Genomic DNA, 19,573 nt, shown 5'->3' with positions numbered 1-19,573 from the left:
GTCGCTGCCTGAGCGTCGCTGAAGCGACGCTGGGACCGTCGCCGGAGCGTCGCTGTCGAAGCGTCGCTGAAGCGACGCTGGGACCATCGCTGCCTGAGCGTCGCTGAAGCGACGCTGGGACGGTTGCCGGAGCGTCGCTGTCGAAGCGTCGCTGAAGCGAAGCTGGGACCGTCGCTGCCTGAGCGTCGCTGAAGCGACGCTGGGACCGTCGCCGGTGCGTCGCTGAAGCGACACTTGGATCGTCGCTGAGTGCATCTGGGATTGAATGCGAAGTTTCAACACTTTCTTAGCATTCCTCGTTGTGTTTTTCTGAGATACAAAGCGTGAGGAATTTAAGTTTTTTTGTGGGTATGTGTTTTTCTCAGATGAGCTGTGAGGGAAAGGGAGAAAAACCAGAAAAGAGAAAAGTGAAAAGAAAAAAAAAAGGAGCTGAACATAATAAGTACAAAGCCTTTAGTGACGAATTCCGATTCGTCACTATTGGATACATTTAGTGACGAATTTTGATTCGTCGCTGATAATATACTTTTTAACTATAATTTATTTTTAGCGACGACTTCAATTCGTCACTATATGTTATATTCAGCGACGAAATCCTTTTCGTCACTAATAGTGTTATCTATAATACCTTTAGTGACGAACCGTTTCGTCGCTGTAGCTAAATATACTTTGGCGCTACAATTTTTCGTTTGGCGCTTGAGTTCTACAAAACTTTTAGTGACGAACTCAGATTCGTCACTATTGGATACCTTTAGCGACGAATTTGAGTTCGTCGCTGAAAATATACTCATATTTTTTGTACTTATATGTTTTTAGCGACGAAATCACATTTCATCACTAAAAGTATGCTTTAGTGACGAAATATGATTTCGTCGCTAAAAACATATAAGGGTAAATCTATTATTGTTTTTAGTGACGAAATTAATATTTCGTCACTAAAGCATACTTTTAGTGACGAAATGTGATTTCGTCGCTAAAAACATATAAGTGCAAAACCTTTATTTTTTTAGTGACGACTATTTTCGTCACTAATACTTGCTTATAGTGACGAAAGTATTTTCGTCACTAAAACTATCCACAGCAATACCTACAGTGACGAAATATTTCGTCACTAAAAATTTCAACTTTTAGTGACGAAATATTTCGTCACTATAGATTAATTAAGTTGGCGCCAAAGCTTCCCTCCTTGGATCTTATTTTTCAGATCACAATAGCGACGAAATTTATTTTTCGTCGCTAAATGTAATAATTTTTTTTCATTATTATTTCGTCACTAAAACTATATTTTTAGTGACGAAAATATATTTCCTCACTAATTTTCGTCACTAAAAATACATTTTGTTGTAGTGCTAACCCGACATGTTTATTAAATGAGTCAAGATTTCTCAACCCTAACTCAACCCATTTATTAAACGGGTTAATCATGTCAACCTGTTTATTAGATATTATCAAAATGAAAGCAAAAAATTTATGAAAAAACAAACAAAAAAATATTTTTAATATAAAATTCAGAAGTAACGAGTAATTGCATGCATAACAAATAGTTATTCAAAATTAAAGCATATTTCAATATCACAAATAATCAATCACAATAATATGTCAAAGAAAATAAATCACAACAACTAATAAGTTTATATATCTAGAGTTTAAAAGGTATATTTAAATGTCATTTAATTAAATGAGTCAAACAAGTCAAATGAGTTGCATATGTTGAATACTAACTCAAATCATTTATTAAACAGGTCAGTTGTGTCAACCCGAATATGAAACGAACCCGTTAAGACTCAACTCATAACTTATTAATTTCATGTCGTGTCATGTCGAATTTACGAGTTGTGTCCAATTTTGTCACCCCTAAAATAATGATTCATTATAGTACTACAACTGCATTATATATATATATATATATATAGAGAGAGAGAGAGAGAGAGAGAGAGAGAGAGAGAGAGAGAGAGAGAGAGAGAGAGAGTACCCAGATAGATTTTTCATGACCAAATTTGCACTCAGATCTCTTTTTGCCTACCATACATTTGGAATTGCCTTAAATAAGTACCTAGTGGAAGGTGATAATAACACAATATTCCCACTTTATATAATGATACAATCCACTTAAATCCTTTTTATCCCTTATATATACTAGCACGAGGAAGCCGCTGCACCACGATGTATGCTTCAGTAGGTCAAATTGTCCTCCTCAAACGATAAGATGGGAGGGATTATAAAATGAAAATGCAAACCCTCAAACAAATTGAATTTAATAAAAACACAAAACAAATGTGAATTCTAAATTTAAAAAAACACATAAAGATAGAAAACTTAGGCACTAGTGTTGCATGACTAAGTATATAAATATTATGATATATCAAGTTGTCAATGCTTTTTCATAAAATAAATAAATAAATAAATAAAAGAAAGAGTTGCCAATGCTTTTTTTCCTGAAGAAAACACTTTCCACCAATCTCCTGCAAGCTATATAACAAAGTTGGGAAGAAAAGATTCTTAAGTCCTAGAATAAATCATAGCCTCTACTCTTTATTTCTTCCCCCATTTCTCACCTCCTATATATGACCATAACCTACCACTTCCACCACTTCGCCATTTATTTCCTTTTCTCTTTTTTTTTTTTTGGTAGTGATTTTTTCATATGGAAGTCAAAAACATAAAAATAAAAATTTCAGATGAGAGAGGTATCAATGAAACCTTGATTATGGAGTACAAGAATCTCTTCATGGCCTTCAAGGAAAACATGTTTTTTTTTTCCTAGTACTTCTGGTACTATGTTAAAAAATATTCTCAAGTTATAATTACCACTGCAACCATAAAAATCCTTGCAGACTGACAATTAAATCTTCTCTTCTAGCTGCATCCATAAGAACTTACAAATTGTAATTAAATTAAATTGCAATAATAATAAATAAAAATAAAAAAACTTGAGCAAAGGACCTTAGTCTTTGACCCGACACTTAAAAACTGTATTAATTTATTTACCTGACGAACTTTACTAGTGGGAGATGCAACTGGGTTCAGGTGGCATCATCGTCTAGTGCAGCTAATTAAGTTTCAGTCGTAACAATTTCATATATATATGCTTATTTTCTCTTCTTTAAAGTATCACTGATCTGTATACTAAATCTTTATTGCTTTTAAATCTAATGGGAAATGACTCAAGTAATGTTAGACATCCCCTGGTATCCAACCAAGTTTGAAAGGTTTGGTCCAGTAACACCAAAAATATAAGGTTGAATATCCACCAGTATTTAGGTCCTCATGTTTCTCTTAGTGATTTGATTGGAAATATAAGCCCCTACTTTACTAATCCATCATTATCACTTGTCTGAAGAAAAGTTTGAGGGATAGAAATTATTAAAAAAAAAAAAAAAAAATTAATGTGGGCATTTCTTGGGAAATTAATTAGGGATGGCAATTCATGTTCGCGTATCGGGTTCGTATCGTGTCAACTGATGAGTATTCGATTATATAGGTTAATACTAACCTGACATGTTTATTAAATGGGTCAAGATTTCTCAACTCATTTATTAAACAGGTTAATTGTGTTAACTTGTTTATTAGATATTATCAAAATGAAAGCAAAAAACTTATGAAAAAACAAACAAAAAAAATATTTTTAATATAAAATTCAGAAGTAACAAATAATTGCGTGCATAACAAATAGTTATTCAAAACTAAAGCATATTTCAATATCACAAATAATCAATCACAATATGTCAAAGAAAATAAATCACAACAACTAATAAGTTTATATATCTAGAGTTTAAAGGGTATATTTAAATGTCGTTTAATTAAATGAGTCAAACAAGTTAAATGAGTTTCATATGTTGAATACTAACTCAAATCATTTATTAAACAGGTCAGTTATGTCAACCTGAATATAAAACGTACCCCTTAAGACTCAACTCATAACCTACTAATTTCGTGTCGTGTCATGTCGAATTTGCGAGTCGTGTTCAATTTTGTCACCCCTAAAATAATGATTCATTATAGTACTACAATTGCATTATATATATATATATATATATAGAGAGAGAGAGAGAGAGAGAGAGAGAGAGAGAGAGATACAATTGCATTATATATATATATATATATATAGAGAGAGAGAGAGAGAGAGAGAGAGAGAGAGAGAGAGAGAGCACCATCAGTACAAATTAGACCTTAGTATTTTAAGGAAGATCAGACATTATTAATGACTAAATTAAGTTGCATTACCGATCAACCATTTAGAAGATGATATGATGTTAGAGTCATTTTCTCCAAAACATAGTTAGTAAACATGCGTACGTATGCATGCTTCTAAAAAGCTACCGTATATTTGATGAAACAAAAATATTCTAAAAATACATGTTTTTTATAATTAAATATGTTAAACATTAATCCAAAAAAAAAAAAAAAACGTATTAAACATGTATTATACATTTTCCCGAATATATTTGTACAAAATACTTTAATGTAATTTAACTTCATTAATTTTGTTGACAACATAATTGCTTATTTTGTTAAGGTGTATCAATTAATATATAACTATATATGACAATAAAATTAATCATTTTTTTGTTCCATATTTAAATATTATCGGAATGAACATCAATATTTTCATTTTTTTATTATAATTTTCTATTTACTGAGATTTTCCTATAATCTAAATGCTTAATAATATGTATGTATATTAGATTTTAAATAATGTTGAAAAATTATAATACAATAAATACATTTTGTTATAATTATTTTTTTTTCTAAGTGATTGAAGTAATAAATGAGACATCATCTCTCATTAACTTGTTATATATTTTTCTCAAAAAAAAAAAAAGATACAATACTAAATATATTAAAATGCTTAATTAATTTTTTTTTATAACATCTTACAATATTATATTAAGATAATATCATAAGTATGTCATTAAATTAGGATATAATTTAAAAAAAAAATTCCCTATAAACCTGAGTTCTGTCCTTAACTATAGCTCAATTAATCATTTAAAGTCTAGTTTAGGCTATCTAAACTACAGCCTCGCTCTTCTTTGCCTTACTTTGTAGTTTGTAGGGCAATGCACAGGCTAGACTTCTCTGTATTAAATAAATATATATATGTGTGTGTGTGTGTGTGCGCGCGCGTGTGTTCTAAAAGCTCTAGTACTGCGTGAAAAAGGAAAATTCTTATTAATTTGGACCACAACAACTTATGAAGCAAAGGTAATGACATTTTTGCACAAGTTTATTATAATATCCACACAAATATCTCAAGAAAATTATAATAACCACAAGTATACTACTAAATCACAAAAGCAATAATAATTAAATAATAAACATGCAACATCAAGATTTGATAGCAAAGTGGAAAATCAATGCATAACCTCTTAAATGGAAAAACCATCTTCGGATCCAATCTCATTAGAAAAATCACCATAAAGAAACATTTATAATAGTCTATACTCACATAGTAGTTATAGACTCTATACGTAACCTTTGCAAATATTTTATTTGCCTTTCTATCATAGTAATCCCAAAACTTTGGAATCTTTCTTTAGTTATCTTCCCATGAATAAACATCGCATAGTTGAACCAAAATTTCTAGCACTCTAAAGAACTCGTCAAAATTTTGCAACAAAGTACATTAATTCATTGGAATTAAACTTCATAGTTTCAAGAAGGGTTAAAAGCTCTAAGGTATGTTAAGAGCACACAATGTATTTTCTTCTTTAATCTATTTAGGTTAGGAAAAAAGCTTCAAGATTTGAAATTTTTGGCTTTGGTATGGCAGCCTTTCTTGTTCTAAAAAAGTTGTGTATAATATGATTTATATACTCCAGTGATTTGGTCAGGCGAAGTACAAGCTAAGTTTTTGCCTTTGTTATTATTTCCACCTTAGTGATTTACTAGAGTGAGACGTGTTTTGCATAAGCGAAATTTCTATCTTTAGTCGTTCTTCAATATTTGGTAGCTCTTGACAAATTCATATCCAAGTATCCAACCCAATTACATCAATATCAATACCTTTTAACCTAATTTTGTCATGTGGGACTAGTGGAGGATTTCATAAGATAATGAGGATATCCTATTCTAAGTGTTCAACTTTCGGCTATATCAATCACATACAAAAAAAATTTTGGTAAAGTAATCATAGTTTAAATTTAATAATTAAAAAAAAAAAAATCAAATACACCGCATACTACAGTTGGCAGAACATAAAGTAAAACACTAAAAGAGTGATACAGAATTTTATTCCATTTTGTAGTTCAAAATTCCAAAAGTCATCAAGATTATCTAGTATAAGCTTAATAATTAATCTTTCATACAGTAACTAATAGGACAAGTTTTCTGTATCCTTACGTGACCCGTACAGCTGAAAAACTTTAATATTGGTTGATCTCTGCTATTATCCTATTCGGTAATATTCCAATATCCTCACTGATCACAAGATCTTGTGCTCTCTTTTTCGAATATTTCATTAAACAAATTTGATGAATGGATACAGCTCATTACTGACTGTGTCATCTTCAATTCCATTACGTATCTTTCCTGGGCAATCTACGTAACGTAATTTGATACCTGATGATATTGGAACTTCCTAGAAATTCAAGTATATATGTTTCTTCAATCACGTAAGCATAGTTTCACCGATGATATATACATCAGCAAATAAGGGTTCACAAGGGAAGCTGATTTGTATGTCCACTTACTATATATATATATATATATATATATTTTTTTTTTTTTTTTTTAAGCACAAGCTATATTAGGCAGGAGACTAAAAGAGTGTGATTGTGTTGAGGTTTCGATTTGTAGCAGACACGTATAGAAGGAAAAAGCTTCCCTATGTACTTTTTTATTTCAATGAATCTAAGTTGAATGACAATCTATATTAGGCAAGAAACAAAAAGAGTGTGATTGTGTTGGGGTTTCGATTTGTAGCAGACACGTATAGAAGGAAAAAGCTTCCCTATGTACTTTCTTTGTTTCAATGAATCTAAGTTGAATGACAATCTATATTAGGCAGGGTACTAAAAGAGTGTGATTGTGTTGGGGTTTCGATTTGTAGCAGACACGTATAGAAGGAAAAAGCTTCCCTATATATATATATATATATATATTCGTTAGTGTTTACTTTGAACACCTAATCTCTATCATTTTAAGTGAGATGTCCATATTTTTTAAGAATGTTCACGTTTAAAACGTATGATATATAGAAACAGATGTGTGAGGATCATTGCTATCACACCCAAAACTCCAAAGGGTCCAAACCATGAGAAAGACGTCTCAAATTACCTGTAGATTTTTCCTTTTTGACAATTCAATCCACAAAAATCATATCAAGTACCGACATCAAGAATTATCATAATAATTCCATTGAATATATTCTCAAAGTAAGTCAAAGCTCTATAATACATTTACGAACAAAACTAAAAATCATGTCCCTCCACATATACATGAATATAGAACAAAACTTTGATGATTTAAATGGAAAATCCCAAAGTTCTCTAAAATATGCAATCCCAACAAAACTCTTGGGCTAATAAGCCTCAAGAGCCCAACTTCTAATAAAATTAACTACTACAAGCTCCCTTAAAAACAACTAGATCGAATCACCAACCATTAGTAATGTAAGTCTTCCAATTCAGCATAAAACTCCAATCACTACCAATAAGGCAAGCTCCATTCTCATGATATAGCTAATTAATCTGTAAGACTGTGAAAAATTGGGATGAGCTAAAGCCCAGTAAGTAGTATAATTAATGGGGGTGGGAGAAATGTAAGTTTCATCTTCAATAATAATAATATGACAAGAATGATTTAATAATGAAACACAAAGTTTCTCAAAGTAAATACCTTGAAACTATATACTATAATCTGTGAGCACTAACAATATAATTTCCAAAGCTATAAAATCTAACATACGGTAATTTATCACAAATATACCATACTACCACATAGACTGATCAGGGAATCCACCCATTCACAACTGGCATGATATTGTCCTCTCTGATATGCAGACTCTTGGTCCCATAAACAACAGCCTCACCAATACCCTCAAGATTTTTCTCTCCCCCCATGGGCAGCAGAAAGAGCGTGTCAAATAGGACCTCTCTTGCATGTGGTCTCTTGGCCCCATGGGCAACAATCTCACCCACACACAATCAAGGAACCTCTTCCCCCCATGGACAGCAGGGAAGAACGCGTCATCCAAAGTGAAAAGCCACCGAAACCAAATCGGGTGATCACTAGAAAATCACACATGGCATGGCGTTAAAACCATATAAACTCACAAGTTACATTACTTTGAAACACATAGTTTATATCCAAGCAGTTTCAGAAAACTTTAAATAATCTAACTTCTACAAAGTTTGTAAGGTTTTCAACTTTATTCTTGTCAAGAGATTTTCTATCAATTTCCCAAATAATACTGGACAAGATAAGTGTGGGGTCAATTATCCAAAAATATATTATTAAGATTGTAAAAGGTGGGCCAATGGCCCAATGGCCCAGCCCGAGGACGTTAGTCCATCCGAGGATGGCCAAATAGGAACACGATGGGAATAGTACAAGAAAAAGAGATAGAAATTGTATGTGATAGTCCAAAATACGTCCGAGGATAAATCCATCTCGGACATAAAGGTCCAAGGTAGATTCAATTATCTTATCATTCTGGATATATACCCCACAAGGTTGTATTATAATTGAGAAACAAATGGGCGATAAGGGAGAAACAAAGGGAGATAACAAATATCTTCTAAAGCTGCTACCTCCACATTAAATACTTTCCAGCTAACTCTCTAGCTGCATTAATATGGAGGTGATACCTGAACAGTAGTTAAGCAGCCTTATGGTTAATAGTTGAAGATTCTAGGAGGTGTTGGATGGGACAGGAAAAAGTTCCTAGAATCTAACCTACACGTGTCTGGTGAAAATGATATGACGATCGTGATATATAAAATGGTAAGGTGGCCTAAAAGAAGGGGACGGAAGAAAAAAACAACCCAGAAAGAGAAAAAGATGAAAGACTGGTAACCCTATTAATCAAAAAGAAAACACCCTAGAAACCCCAAAAACCAGACCAAAGACAATTTTTCTCAATTTGTTTGTATTAAAAGTTCCTTACTCAGTAGTTATTATGATCTTTTCTACATAATAGAACTAGTTCTTTCACCCATTTTCTACAAATTTATTGTTTGGGCTTGTTGGGTTAGAAATTCATCCCTAATCTGAGTCCAATCCAAATTGAGTCCTTACAATAAGCATCTTTAAAATTTTCAATATACCATAAAATCAATGATTTTCTTATCAAAGATTAAATAAAAGATGCTCATTTTTTCCATATCAACAATTCATGCATTTCCCTAAATGCAATACCAAATATGATGCATTTCATATATAATCATACATATATTAAGGTCATGACACAATAGTTTTAGGGAAATATAATTTCCATAGGTAGTTTCCAAAAGTGTGTCTAACCCAAAAATATCATTTATGCAACATGTTTATTTTTCAAAAATCCCATTAAAAAGCTACTTAACTAGCAACTGCAAAGGCCTAATTCTCCAAGCTCCAAAGGAGATTAGCTAAAATCTCAACAATATCAAGCAAACTTAACACAATAAGCATAAAGCTTAAAATTGTATCTAGCTACAATTTAGAAATTGCCAAATAAGTACTTAATTAGGCAAGCCTAGTATTTAACCTCATCAATAATAATATATTCTACTTCCAAAGTTTCTCAACAAATTGATTCACAATGCTTAAACTCCAATTTATAAAGTTAACTCATTTAATATCATCTCCAACATTATGACTAGTTTCCATAAAATTTACACTACATCATTAAGAGACCCATGAAAGCAAAATCAAAATATCTTCCAAGACAAGAAATTTAGGACTTCAACTAACTCTAAATAAACCCAATAGCAATGGAAAAATTGAATTTACCAACCATCACATGTTATAACTCAAAACCCCTAAATTTTCCACTATACATAAACCTTAGGTAGTCATTATTAGCACAAACCATATATCCACTTATCAAATAACTCCACCAATACAAAAACCCATACATAAAAACACATAAATATCACTTTCAATGCTCATAAATCACATGGGTAACATTATTAAAACTTAGATAAAAATAACCTCAAGCAAAAAATGTAAAACCCACCAAAAAGATTATAAATTTTTACCTCAAAAAAAGGATGTGAAGGTGCTTATAGGTTCCCAAGAATTTTTCGGTGATCTTGCTGGAAAATGATGGTGGAAATGGTGGTGGTGGTGGTGTGGAAGTACCGGTGAGAGAGGGTATAAGAGTAGAGAGGAGTTTATGAGAGAAAATGAAAAAAAGAAAAGAGAAGAAATGAAATGAATGAGCCGGCCAAAGACCAAAGAGATAAGTTAATGAGTGGTAGGGAAGGGGGTTAGGTGGGGCACGTGTGGTCCGCTAAAAATCTGACCCTTTCTTTTTTTTTCTTTTTTCTTTTTTCTGACCAACTGGGTCATCACAATTGCTGTGGCCACCAAAAACCCTTTCAGTAATAGTATTTGGGTCCCAATTAATTTATATGTGGGCTATATCACGACCCTACAGGTTGGGCCTCAAACTTCACCTGGTTCCTCTTAGCTAAATCTTACTACCAATACTCCCTCCTTATTTCCCTCTGTTCCCTTGTATTTCCCAGTGTTTCCCTCTCAATCTTTCACTCCCCATATTTTCCAACCTCCTCTTGTGTTAAACTCCTTACCCTTTTATAGTCTCTCATTAGTGGGTTTATCATCATTATTTTCCCATCTCACACATATTCCCACGTCCATCGGAATCCCAAGGAATCCTCACAACTTCAAAGGATTCTCTTGGAACTTGTTCTAAATGTCAAACAGTGTTCGGCAACGAATTTCCCAAAGGCACTATCAATTCTCGATTACCGACCCCACTATGTTCACACCTTATTCTGATTTCCCTTGTAACTAGTCGATGTTAAGCCGACCACCTAAAGACTCCCTCGGGTGATCGTTCCTTTGACCCATCATCCTAGCTTCTGGGCTGGGCCTGCTGTGATAGGGCCCAAAGCTAACCTCCTCCACACATACCTGATAACGCCTTAAAATGTGTACTTGTTATATATTTATGTGGGTGTTATCTACTTATTACTATGCTTAATTTGTATAATTAAGCCATGATTTGTATTAGTCCCTATTATTTATCTTTACATAATTTCTTGAATAAAATGCTATTCATTGTGTGTAATTTTCTACTTTCAAGAAATCATGTGAGAAAGATGAGTTTACAGAAATTTATGAGAGAATGGAGGCCAAACTAGAATTAAAGTGGAGCTAAAGGACCATGCCTAAATGTCTAAGGAGGTGCAGCTGGAGTGCTTGGATCATCTAACATGATTGGAAGCTTCAAATAAGGAAAGAAATCAAAGAGGCAGAATTTGAAAAGGAAAAATCTGATTTGAGCACTGATCAGTATTCTGGGCGTATCTCTCTCATCAAAAATCCAATTGATACAAGGCCAGATGGGTTGGAACCATGACTTAAATATCTACAACTTTCCAGTTTTGAGTTTTTCAAACTTCTCAATTTTTGAAGGCCGAAATTAACTCACAAGTTACTGCTGTAAACCTGGACGGAAATTTAAATAGTGAAAAGTTTTATTTTCTTTGGACACTTAGACATTAGGGTTTTAGAGGGAGGCGGTGAGAACGAATTTTGGAAAAGAAAACCTTGTATTTTTCTTTCTCTAATGGCAGCCTAAACTCTTTGCTAGGGCTAGGGGTTATGTTTCTTCTCTACGGTATGAATATTCAATGTGATTCTTTCTAGGATTTTATCAATGACATATTTGATTGTTCAATTAAATTTCTTTTGATGTATTAGTTCTTCCATGCTTTCAATAAGTTCAATCATGTTTTTCTTATTGTTTAAAGGAATTTCTAGTAGAAATCATGTTTTAAAGTGAATGGGTTTTTCTGAAAACTTTTCTAACCGCATTATTAATCGAGGTTATCATGCGTTCTTGTATTGTCTCAGTTCAACTGAATCATAAGTTTTTAATTGTATAAGAACAATCAATTATGAAATATATATTTTCTTAGATCACAAAGAATTTCATATCGATATAGGGAAACATCCCGATGCCCTAGTATTTACAGTATTGATTTAAATCAGTTTTTATTATTATTCTTGTTAACAATCACCAAGCAAAAGTATTTTTCTTCTTCACCCAAATTACTGTTTAATTATATTGTCTTTGAATTTACCCTGCTCCTTGTGGTTCGACCTCGGTACTCTGAGAATTATATTGCTACAATCTCCTGCACTTGGGAGTGAGCAAGCAATTTTGGCGCTGTTGTCGGGGAGTTGCTACGTGTTCAGAGGAAATTTTTGGGAGCAAAGCACAACCAGTGGAAATTCTTCTATTGGTAACTTCGTTCCAATTTTTTTCCTTATTTTGTTTTTATTTTTCTGTTTGTTTTTAATTTATTTTATTTGATTAGCATTCATTGTTGCATGAGCATTTGGGTTAGAAACGAGAGAGGCAGATTAGAAATTTTTGAAACTTATTTTGGTAATCTTTTTGGCACACCTTTGCCTTCACCTTCTTCATTAATCATGGGTGATGAAACACGTAATAATCATGAGGAGAATAGAAGAACTATGTATGAATTGTTGCATCCCACACAAAATTCTATTCCTTCATGCATCATGTTTCCACCTAATGCACCACATGTAGAACTGAAACAAGGTTTATTAGCAATACTTCCTGACTTTAGAGGACAAGAAAATGAAAATCCTTATGTCCATGTTAGAGCTTTTGAAGAGGTAATTAGTAGTTTCTATGCACAAAATGTTATTGAGACTGCTAAGTTACGTTTCTTTCCTTTTTCTCTTAAGGATAAGGCAAGAAGTTGGCTTTACACTTTGAAAGCTAGGTCTATAGGTAGTTGGGGGGAGATGGCCAAAGAGTTTTTTAAGAAACATTTTCCTCCCCACAAAGTCCAGCAAGTAAAAAGAAGGATAGCTAGTTTTGTCCAAGGAGAAAATGAGACCTTATACCAAGCTTGGGAAAGGTACAAAGATCTTTTCAATTTCTGCCCAACTCATGGGTATAAAGATTGGAGGTTGGTTAGCTATTTTTATGAAGGACTTACACCTAGGGACCGGCAGTTTGTTCAACTCTCATGCGGAGGGGACTTTTTACAAAAAGAACCCAAAGATGCAATGGATTATCTTGATGAGATAGCTGAAAACTCAAACACATGGACTGGACCTAGCCCTATGAACTCCACTGATAGGACTAGAACTAACACTACCACTTCTAGTGGAAGTGTTTTCAAGTTAAGGGAAGATGATAACATGAGTGCAAAAATCAGCATGTTAACTAAAGAAATAGAGGCACTCAAAATGAAAGGAAGTAAGAGTGTTAGTGCTACCTTTAGAGAGGACCCAATGGAGGTGTGTAAAATCTGTCATGAGATAAACCATGCTACAAATGAATGTGCATCACTTTCATCATTCTTAAATGTGCCAGAAGAACAAGTACATGCATTTAATTCATACAGGCCAAATAATTCTTCATATTCTAACAATTACAACCCAAATATGCGAAACCATCCGTATTTGAGTTATAAGAGTGACAATGTGTTGAATACTCCTGCTCCAAGGAATTTTAATTCACCACATGCATCATCATCTACACCTTCCTTGGAGGATGCACTTAGTACTTTCATTCAAAGGCAAAGTGAGCAAAATCAAAAGTTTGAATCCATGCTCACTAGGCTAGATGAAGAGGTACGAGAGACCAAGAGTCATATAACAAGGCTTACAAATTCATTGAGTGGGACAGAGAGAGGGAAGTTTCCTTCCCAAACTCAACCCAATCCCATCAATCAAAATCTAAAAATTGGCTCTAAGGATAAACATGATGAAGTAAAAGTTGTGACCACTTTGAGGAGTGGTAAAGAGATTGATAAAAGTGCTCCTTTAATAACTAAGAACTCTAAGGAGACCCCAGTTGAAGAAAGGAAGGATGAAACTGAGTCACTTGGGCTTGATGACATTGAACAATGCCCAATCTCTCCACCATTTCCACAAGCCTTAAAATTACTTAGGAAATTGGACACCACATCTGAGATATTAGAGCATTTGCATCAAGTCAAGATAAATTTGCCATTATTGCATGTTATCAAGCAAGTGCCTGCATATGCCAAGGTAATTAAGGACTTATGCACCATCAAGAGAAAGCATCATGTGAAGAAGACTGCATTCCTAACAGAATAGGTAAGTGCAGTTATTCAACATAAGACCCCACCAAAGTATAAGGATCCAAGTTGTCCTACGATCTCTTGTACTATTGGAGATTACATCATGGAGCATGCATTGCTAGATCTTGGGGCAAGTATTAATTTGATCTCATTCAGTGTATATCAAAAAGTTGGACTTGGTGAGTTAAAACCTACTTCAGTAACTTTACAGCTAGCTGACCGCTCTGTAAGGGAGCTGAAGGGGATGGTTGAGGATGTGTTGGTAAAAATTGAACACTTTTATTATCCAGTTGATTTTATTGTTCTAGATTACCAACCTGTTTTACATCCTAGTGCTCATACCCCTATTATTTTGGGTAGACCTTTCCTTGCCACAGCTAATGCTTTAATTAATTGCAGGAATGGAAGGATGCAACTCACTTTTGGTTCCATGACTTTGGAGCTAAACATATTTCATGTGGCTAAACAACCACATGAAGATGATGACTGTGCTTATGTGAGCCTCATTGAGGCAGTGGTTCAAGAAGAGTTTAATAAAAATTGTTTTTCTAATCCTCTTGAAGCTCTTCTTAATAATTCTGTTGATTCTTATGATTTAAAAAGCAATATTCATTTATCTGAAATTTGTTCTTTGTTGGATTCCTCACAGGTTTTGGAAGAACAACAGGTGATGGCAATTAATGAAGGATGGAGATCTCGCTTTGAGGAGCTACCAAAGAGTGACAAAAAGCCTGTGCCTTCAAGTGAAGAGGCACCACAGCTAGAACTTAAGCCGTTGGCCAGTGGTCTTAAGCATGCATATTTGGGTCCAGGTGAAACTTTTCCTGTAGTTATTTCTTCTGCATTAAATGAGGAACAGGAAGGTAAGTTGTTGAATGTTTTAAGAGACCACAAATCAGCCCTAGGATGGACCATAGCTGATATCAAGGGCATTAGCCCATTGATTTGCACACATAAAATTTACCTAGAGGATGATTGTAAGACTTCTAGAGAACCCCAACGTCGGCTTAACCCAACAATGAAAGATGTTGTTAAAAATGAGGTAATTAAATTGTTAGATGCAGGTATCATATACCCTATTTCTGATAGTAAGTGCGTAAGCCCAACACAGGTGGTTCCTAAGAAGTCTGGAATGACTGTGGTCAAGAATGAAAACAATGAGATGATCCCAACCCGATTAGTTATAGGTTGGAGAATGTGTGTGGACTATAGGAAGCTTAATGTTGTAACTAGGAAAGACCACTTCCCCTTACCTTTCATTGACCAAATATTGGAAAGGGTAGCTGGCCATATGTTCTATTGCTTCCTAGATGGCTATTCAGGCTATTACCAGATAGAGATTGCCTTAGAAGATCAGGGAAAGACCACTTTCACTTGCCCTTTTGGTACCTTCGCCTTTCGAAGAATGCCATTTGGGCTATGTAATGCACCAGCCACTTTTCAAAGATGCATGGTTAGTATTTTTAGTGACATGGTTGAGAAATTTTTGGAAGTGTTTATGGATGACTTGTCTGTCTTTGGTGACTCTTTTGATGATTGTCTTAATAACTTAAAATTGGTTTTAGCCCGTTGTGAAGAAAAAGGCTTAGTTCTTAATTGGGAAAAGTGTCATTTTATGGTCACTTCAGGAATTGTTCTTGGGCATGTAGTGTCTTCTAGAGGCATAGAGGTGGACAAAGCTAAAATAGACTAAAAAAAAAAAAAAAAAAAAACTTTAATTTGAATGCAGAAGAGTTATAAGCTTTATTTTTATATCATGTGATGGAATGAATAATGCTGAGTTGGTTATACTATTTGCTATATTAAGACTCTTTCATGAATAGTATAATTGGAAACTTTTGAGCACAATAGCCGAGTTAGCAGGCGGTAGGATGTTGGATATGTATGGATCATGGACAAGCAAGATATAAGTTGAAACTTAATCCATATGGAGAGTTCTTGGGCCTTTCTTTTCTTTGTGAGATTATATCTTTGTTTGAACTCTTAAATTTCTCTCATATGCTTCAAGTTTTGTAAAATATCTTTATATTTTTTGGTTGACTATTGGAAACATTATGTGGAGATACACCATGATCCTACTTATTTTTGTCCTTAGGCATGCTCGTTTATGTGGAATTTTATGAGATGAGAGCCAAAGACCACCAATTTTTTGTCATCAGCTAAACAAATATTCAGCCCACCTTTATACTAACCATTGTCACCATCATTTAAGCCATGAGAAATACTTCTACAATACCAGAATACATTTTTATTTATGGGTATTCTCTTGGGTGTTCAAGTTCTGAGCAATTGATGCATTTAGATACCACCATTGTCTCTCTTTTTTTAAAAAAAAAAAAAATCAAAAAGAAGAAGAAAGAAAAAAAAAAAAAAAGAGAGAAAAGAAAGATAAAAAAAGAAAAGAAAAACAAAGAGGAGACATACTGTTAGGGCAATTTTGATGTAATTGGCTAATCTTTTGACAAAATGCACTTTACTTGTAATTGGGTAGATTTAGGGTCGGTTTAGTACTTCAAGGAACAAGAGTTCAAGTCTAGTATTGACGCCATGCAAATCTGTCTAAGAAACAAGTAAAGAAGTGTGTTCATTAAAACTCGACAGATAGCTTGACAGATAGGTATCTATCGAGGTTTAATGACCTTATTCTCGACAGCTACTCGATGAAGCTGTATCAATCGAGAATTATGAAATTTAAATTTTCAGATTTGTTTTCACGTATATCCAAGTATATTTGTGCAGAGTTTCTTTTCTCACAACCCTAGACATATATAAGGATTATTTTAAGGGCCATAAAAAAAAGGATGCAACATGATGCAAAGTGATTTTACATGCATAATGTAACCAGAGACAATTTGCCCTAGTTCATCTTTTGGTAGAAGCTACTGCGTCTGTGTGCCAAGAGTTTTGCAACCAAGCAGCTTCTTGATTTTCATTGTTAGATGAACTGAAGAACTATGTAGCTAACATCTTTCTCAAGTTGGTGTGTTAGTCACGTATTGGGATCCATGCATTGATTGGTTAATCACGTACTTGGAGTCATGCATTGAAATGAGAGATTGTCACTACATTACAAGTCCAATTGTATATTGGGGTAAGAGTTCAACTATAAGTTGGTATGAGGTACTGGGATTCCTTTTACTTGTAACTGCTTGTTTTGATAATAGTGGATTCTCGGGAGTGGTGACCTTAAAATCACACAATGAGGTTTTGTCTCAGTGGTTTTTCCCATTCATTAACAAATCGCCTGTGTTAAATTTAATTTCTGCTGCACTTAGTTATTTGGTGATTTATTTGTGCTACCACGCTTGTTGCATGTAATTGAATTAATTAATTCACTTGACTAATTAATTAATTAATTGAATTACCATTGTGGGTCAATACATTCTTGCTTATCACATACATAATCAATCAATAAATCATTGGTCTTACACATCTTTCATGTATTTCAGAAGAGTTATATGGTTGAGTAAATGTTATTTTGATTCAAGTTGGTTGTTATTATTATGAGTTGGGTTTGGCTTGAATTTTCTGCATTTGATTCATATATCTCATATTTCAAGGAGAGCAGTTTTGCCTTTACCTAGCCATAAGATTATACTACCACTGAGCTTAAAGTCCTACTTGATCCTAAAAGTGCATGGCTGGTATGTGTTTGGGATAAAAATTAGGGATGAGAATGGTATTAACCTCATGTTTCTAGGAATTCAACATCCTTTCCGAAAGATCTTTTTCCATTGTTTTAGTGGCTGTTTTTGTCTACACATGTGATATTTTTAAAACTTCTTCTTTCCTTTTTGTTCACATGTGATTTGAAGAGAGAGAAAAAAAAAAGCCATTACTTCTATGTGTTCCTTTAGAGTGTTGATAACTTAAGAGAGGTTTTGGAGTAGATGCTCTAATTTAGATTATTTTTAGTCTATGCATGTTTGGAAAAGTTAGTTTGATTGGATGGGCTATGCACACACACACTCCAAAAGTGAAGCTAGTGAAAACTCTTTAATATGATGAATAGTATCCCAACTAAAAAATTGAAAGTTCATTTGTATGATATAATAATAAAGTAGACTAACATTTTCTACAGGAATTTTCAAGAAACCTTTGACTTTTGTGGGTAGAGTCACTGCAGACCCTCACGAGAGTAAACTCATCCAATAAGGGTGACCTAGGGGTTCAAAGACTTGCTACACATGGGAAGTGTAATCGTGTAGCCTACGAAAGTGGCTTGTATTTTAGTTTTAATTTTTCACTTTCAATAGACATGGGTGCTTTGTGGATTGCTAGGGACTAGCAAGATTTAAGTTGGGGGGTGTGATAATGTCTTAAAATGTATACTTTTTATATATTTATGTGGGCGTTATTTCTTTATTACTATGCTTAATTTGTATAATTAAGCCATGATTTGCATTAGTCCTTATTATTCATCTTTACATAATTTCTTGAATAAGATGTCATTCATTGGGTGTAATTTTCTATTTTCAAGAAATCATGTGAAAAAGATGAGTTTACAAAAGTCTGTGAGAGAATGGAGGCCAAACTAGAATTAAAGAGGAGCTAAAGGACAATAAGGAGGTGTAGTTGGAGTGCTTGAGTTGTCTACTATGTTTGGAAGCTTCAAACAAGGAAAGAAATCAAAGAGGCAGAATCTGAAAAGGAAAAATCAGGTTTGAGCACTTATCAATATTTTGGACGTATCTCTGTTGTTAAAAATCCAATTGACAAAGCTAGATGGGTTGGAACCGTCACTTAAATATCTACAACTTTCTAGTTTTGAGTTTTTCGAAATTCTCAACTTTTGAAGGTAGAAATTAACTCACAAGTTACTACTGTAAACTTGGATGAAAATTAAAATATTAAAAGTTTTATTTTCTTTGGACACTTTTTTACATTAGGGTTTTGAAGGGAGGCTGTGTAGAACAAATTTGGTGGAGAAAACCTTGTATTTTTCTTTCTCTAATGGTAGCCTAAACTCTTTGCTAAGTATAGAGATTATGTTTCTTCTATATAGTATGAATATTCAATGTGATTCTTTCTAGGATTTTATCAACAACATATTTAATTGTTCAATTAGATTTCTTTTGATGTATTAGTTCTTCCATGCTTTCAATAACTTCAATCATGTTTTTCTTATTGTTTAGATGAATTTCTGATAGTTTCAAACAGAAATCAGGTTTTAAAGTGAATGAGTTTTTTCTGAAAACTTTTCCAATTGCATTATTAATCTAGGTTATCATGCGTTCTTGAATTATCTTAGTTCAACCGAATCATAAGTATTTAATTGTAAAAGAACAATCAATTACGAAATATATAAT

The 19,573-nt window shown here is 33.5% G+C and overlaps 2 protein-coding genes and 1 long non-coding RNA gene across 3 annotated transcripts; 2 read left to right on the top strand and 1 right to left on the bottom strand.

The window, feature by feature from the left end:
- Positions 1–7,342: 7,342 nt before the first annotated feature.
- On the bottom strand, positions 7,343–10,379 carry LOC112012870 (uncharacterized). Its single transcript, XR_002883032.2, has 2 exons — positions 10,185–10,379; positions 7,343–8,231 (listed from the first exon to the last, which is right to left on the bottom strand). It is a non-coding gene; the product is annotated as an uncharacterized LOC112012870 (long non-coding RNA).
- A 2,233-nt stretch (positions 10,380–12,612) lies between these two features.
- LOC112012875 (uncharacterized) lies at positions 12,613–14,280 on the top strand. Its single transcript, XM_065773811.1, has one exon. It carries the CDS (start codon positions 12,613–12,615, stop codon positions 14,278–14,280), a length of 1,668 nt encoding a protein of 555 aa, XP_065629883.1.
- Positions 14,281–14,367: 87 nt separating this feature from the next.
- LOC136067643 (uncharacterized) lies at positions 14,368–15,957 on the top strand. The gene has a single exon (XM_065773810.1). The coding sequence runs from the start codon at positions 14,368–14,370 to the stop codon at positions 15,955–15,957; it is 1,590 nt and encodes a 529-aa protein (XP_065629882.1).
- Positions 15,958–19,573: the final 3,616 nt, after the last annotated feature.

The sequence above is a fragment of the Quercus suber genome, unplaced genomic scaffold (genome assembly GCF_002906115.3).
Source record: "Quercus suber isolate HL8 unplaced genomic scaffold, Cork oak 2.0 scaffold_80, whole genome shotgun sequence".
Taxonomy (NCBI): domain Eukaryota; kingdom Viridiplantae; phylum Streptophyta; class Magnoliopsida; order Fagales; family Fagaceae; genus Quercus; species Quercus suber.
Note: the sequence above shows the minus strand (reverse complement) of the source record. Positions and strands in the feature narration are given on the sequence as shown.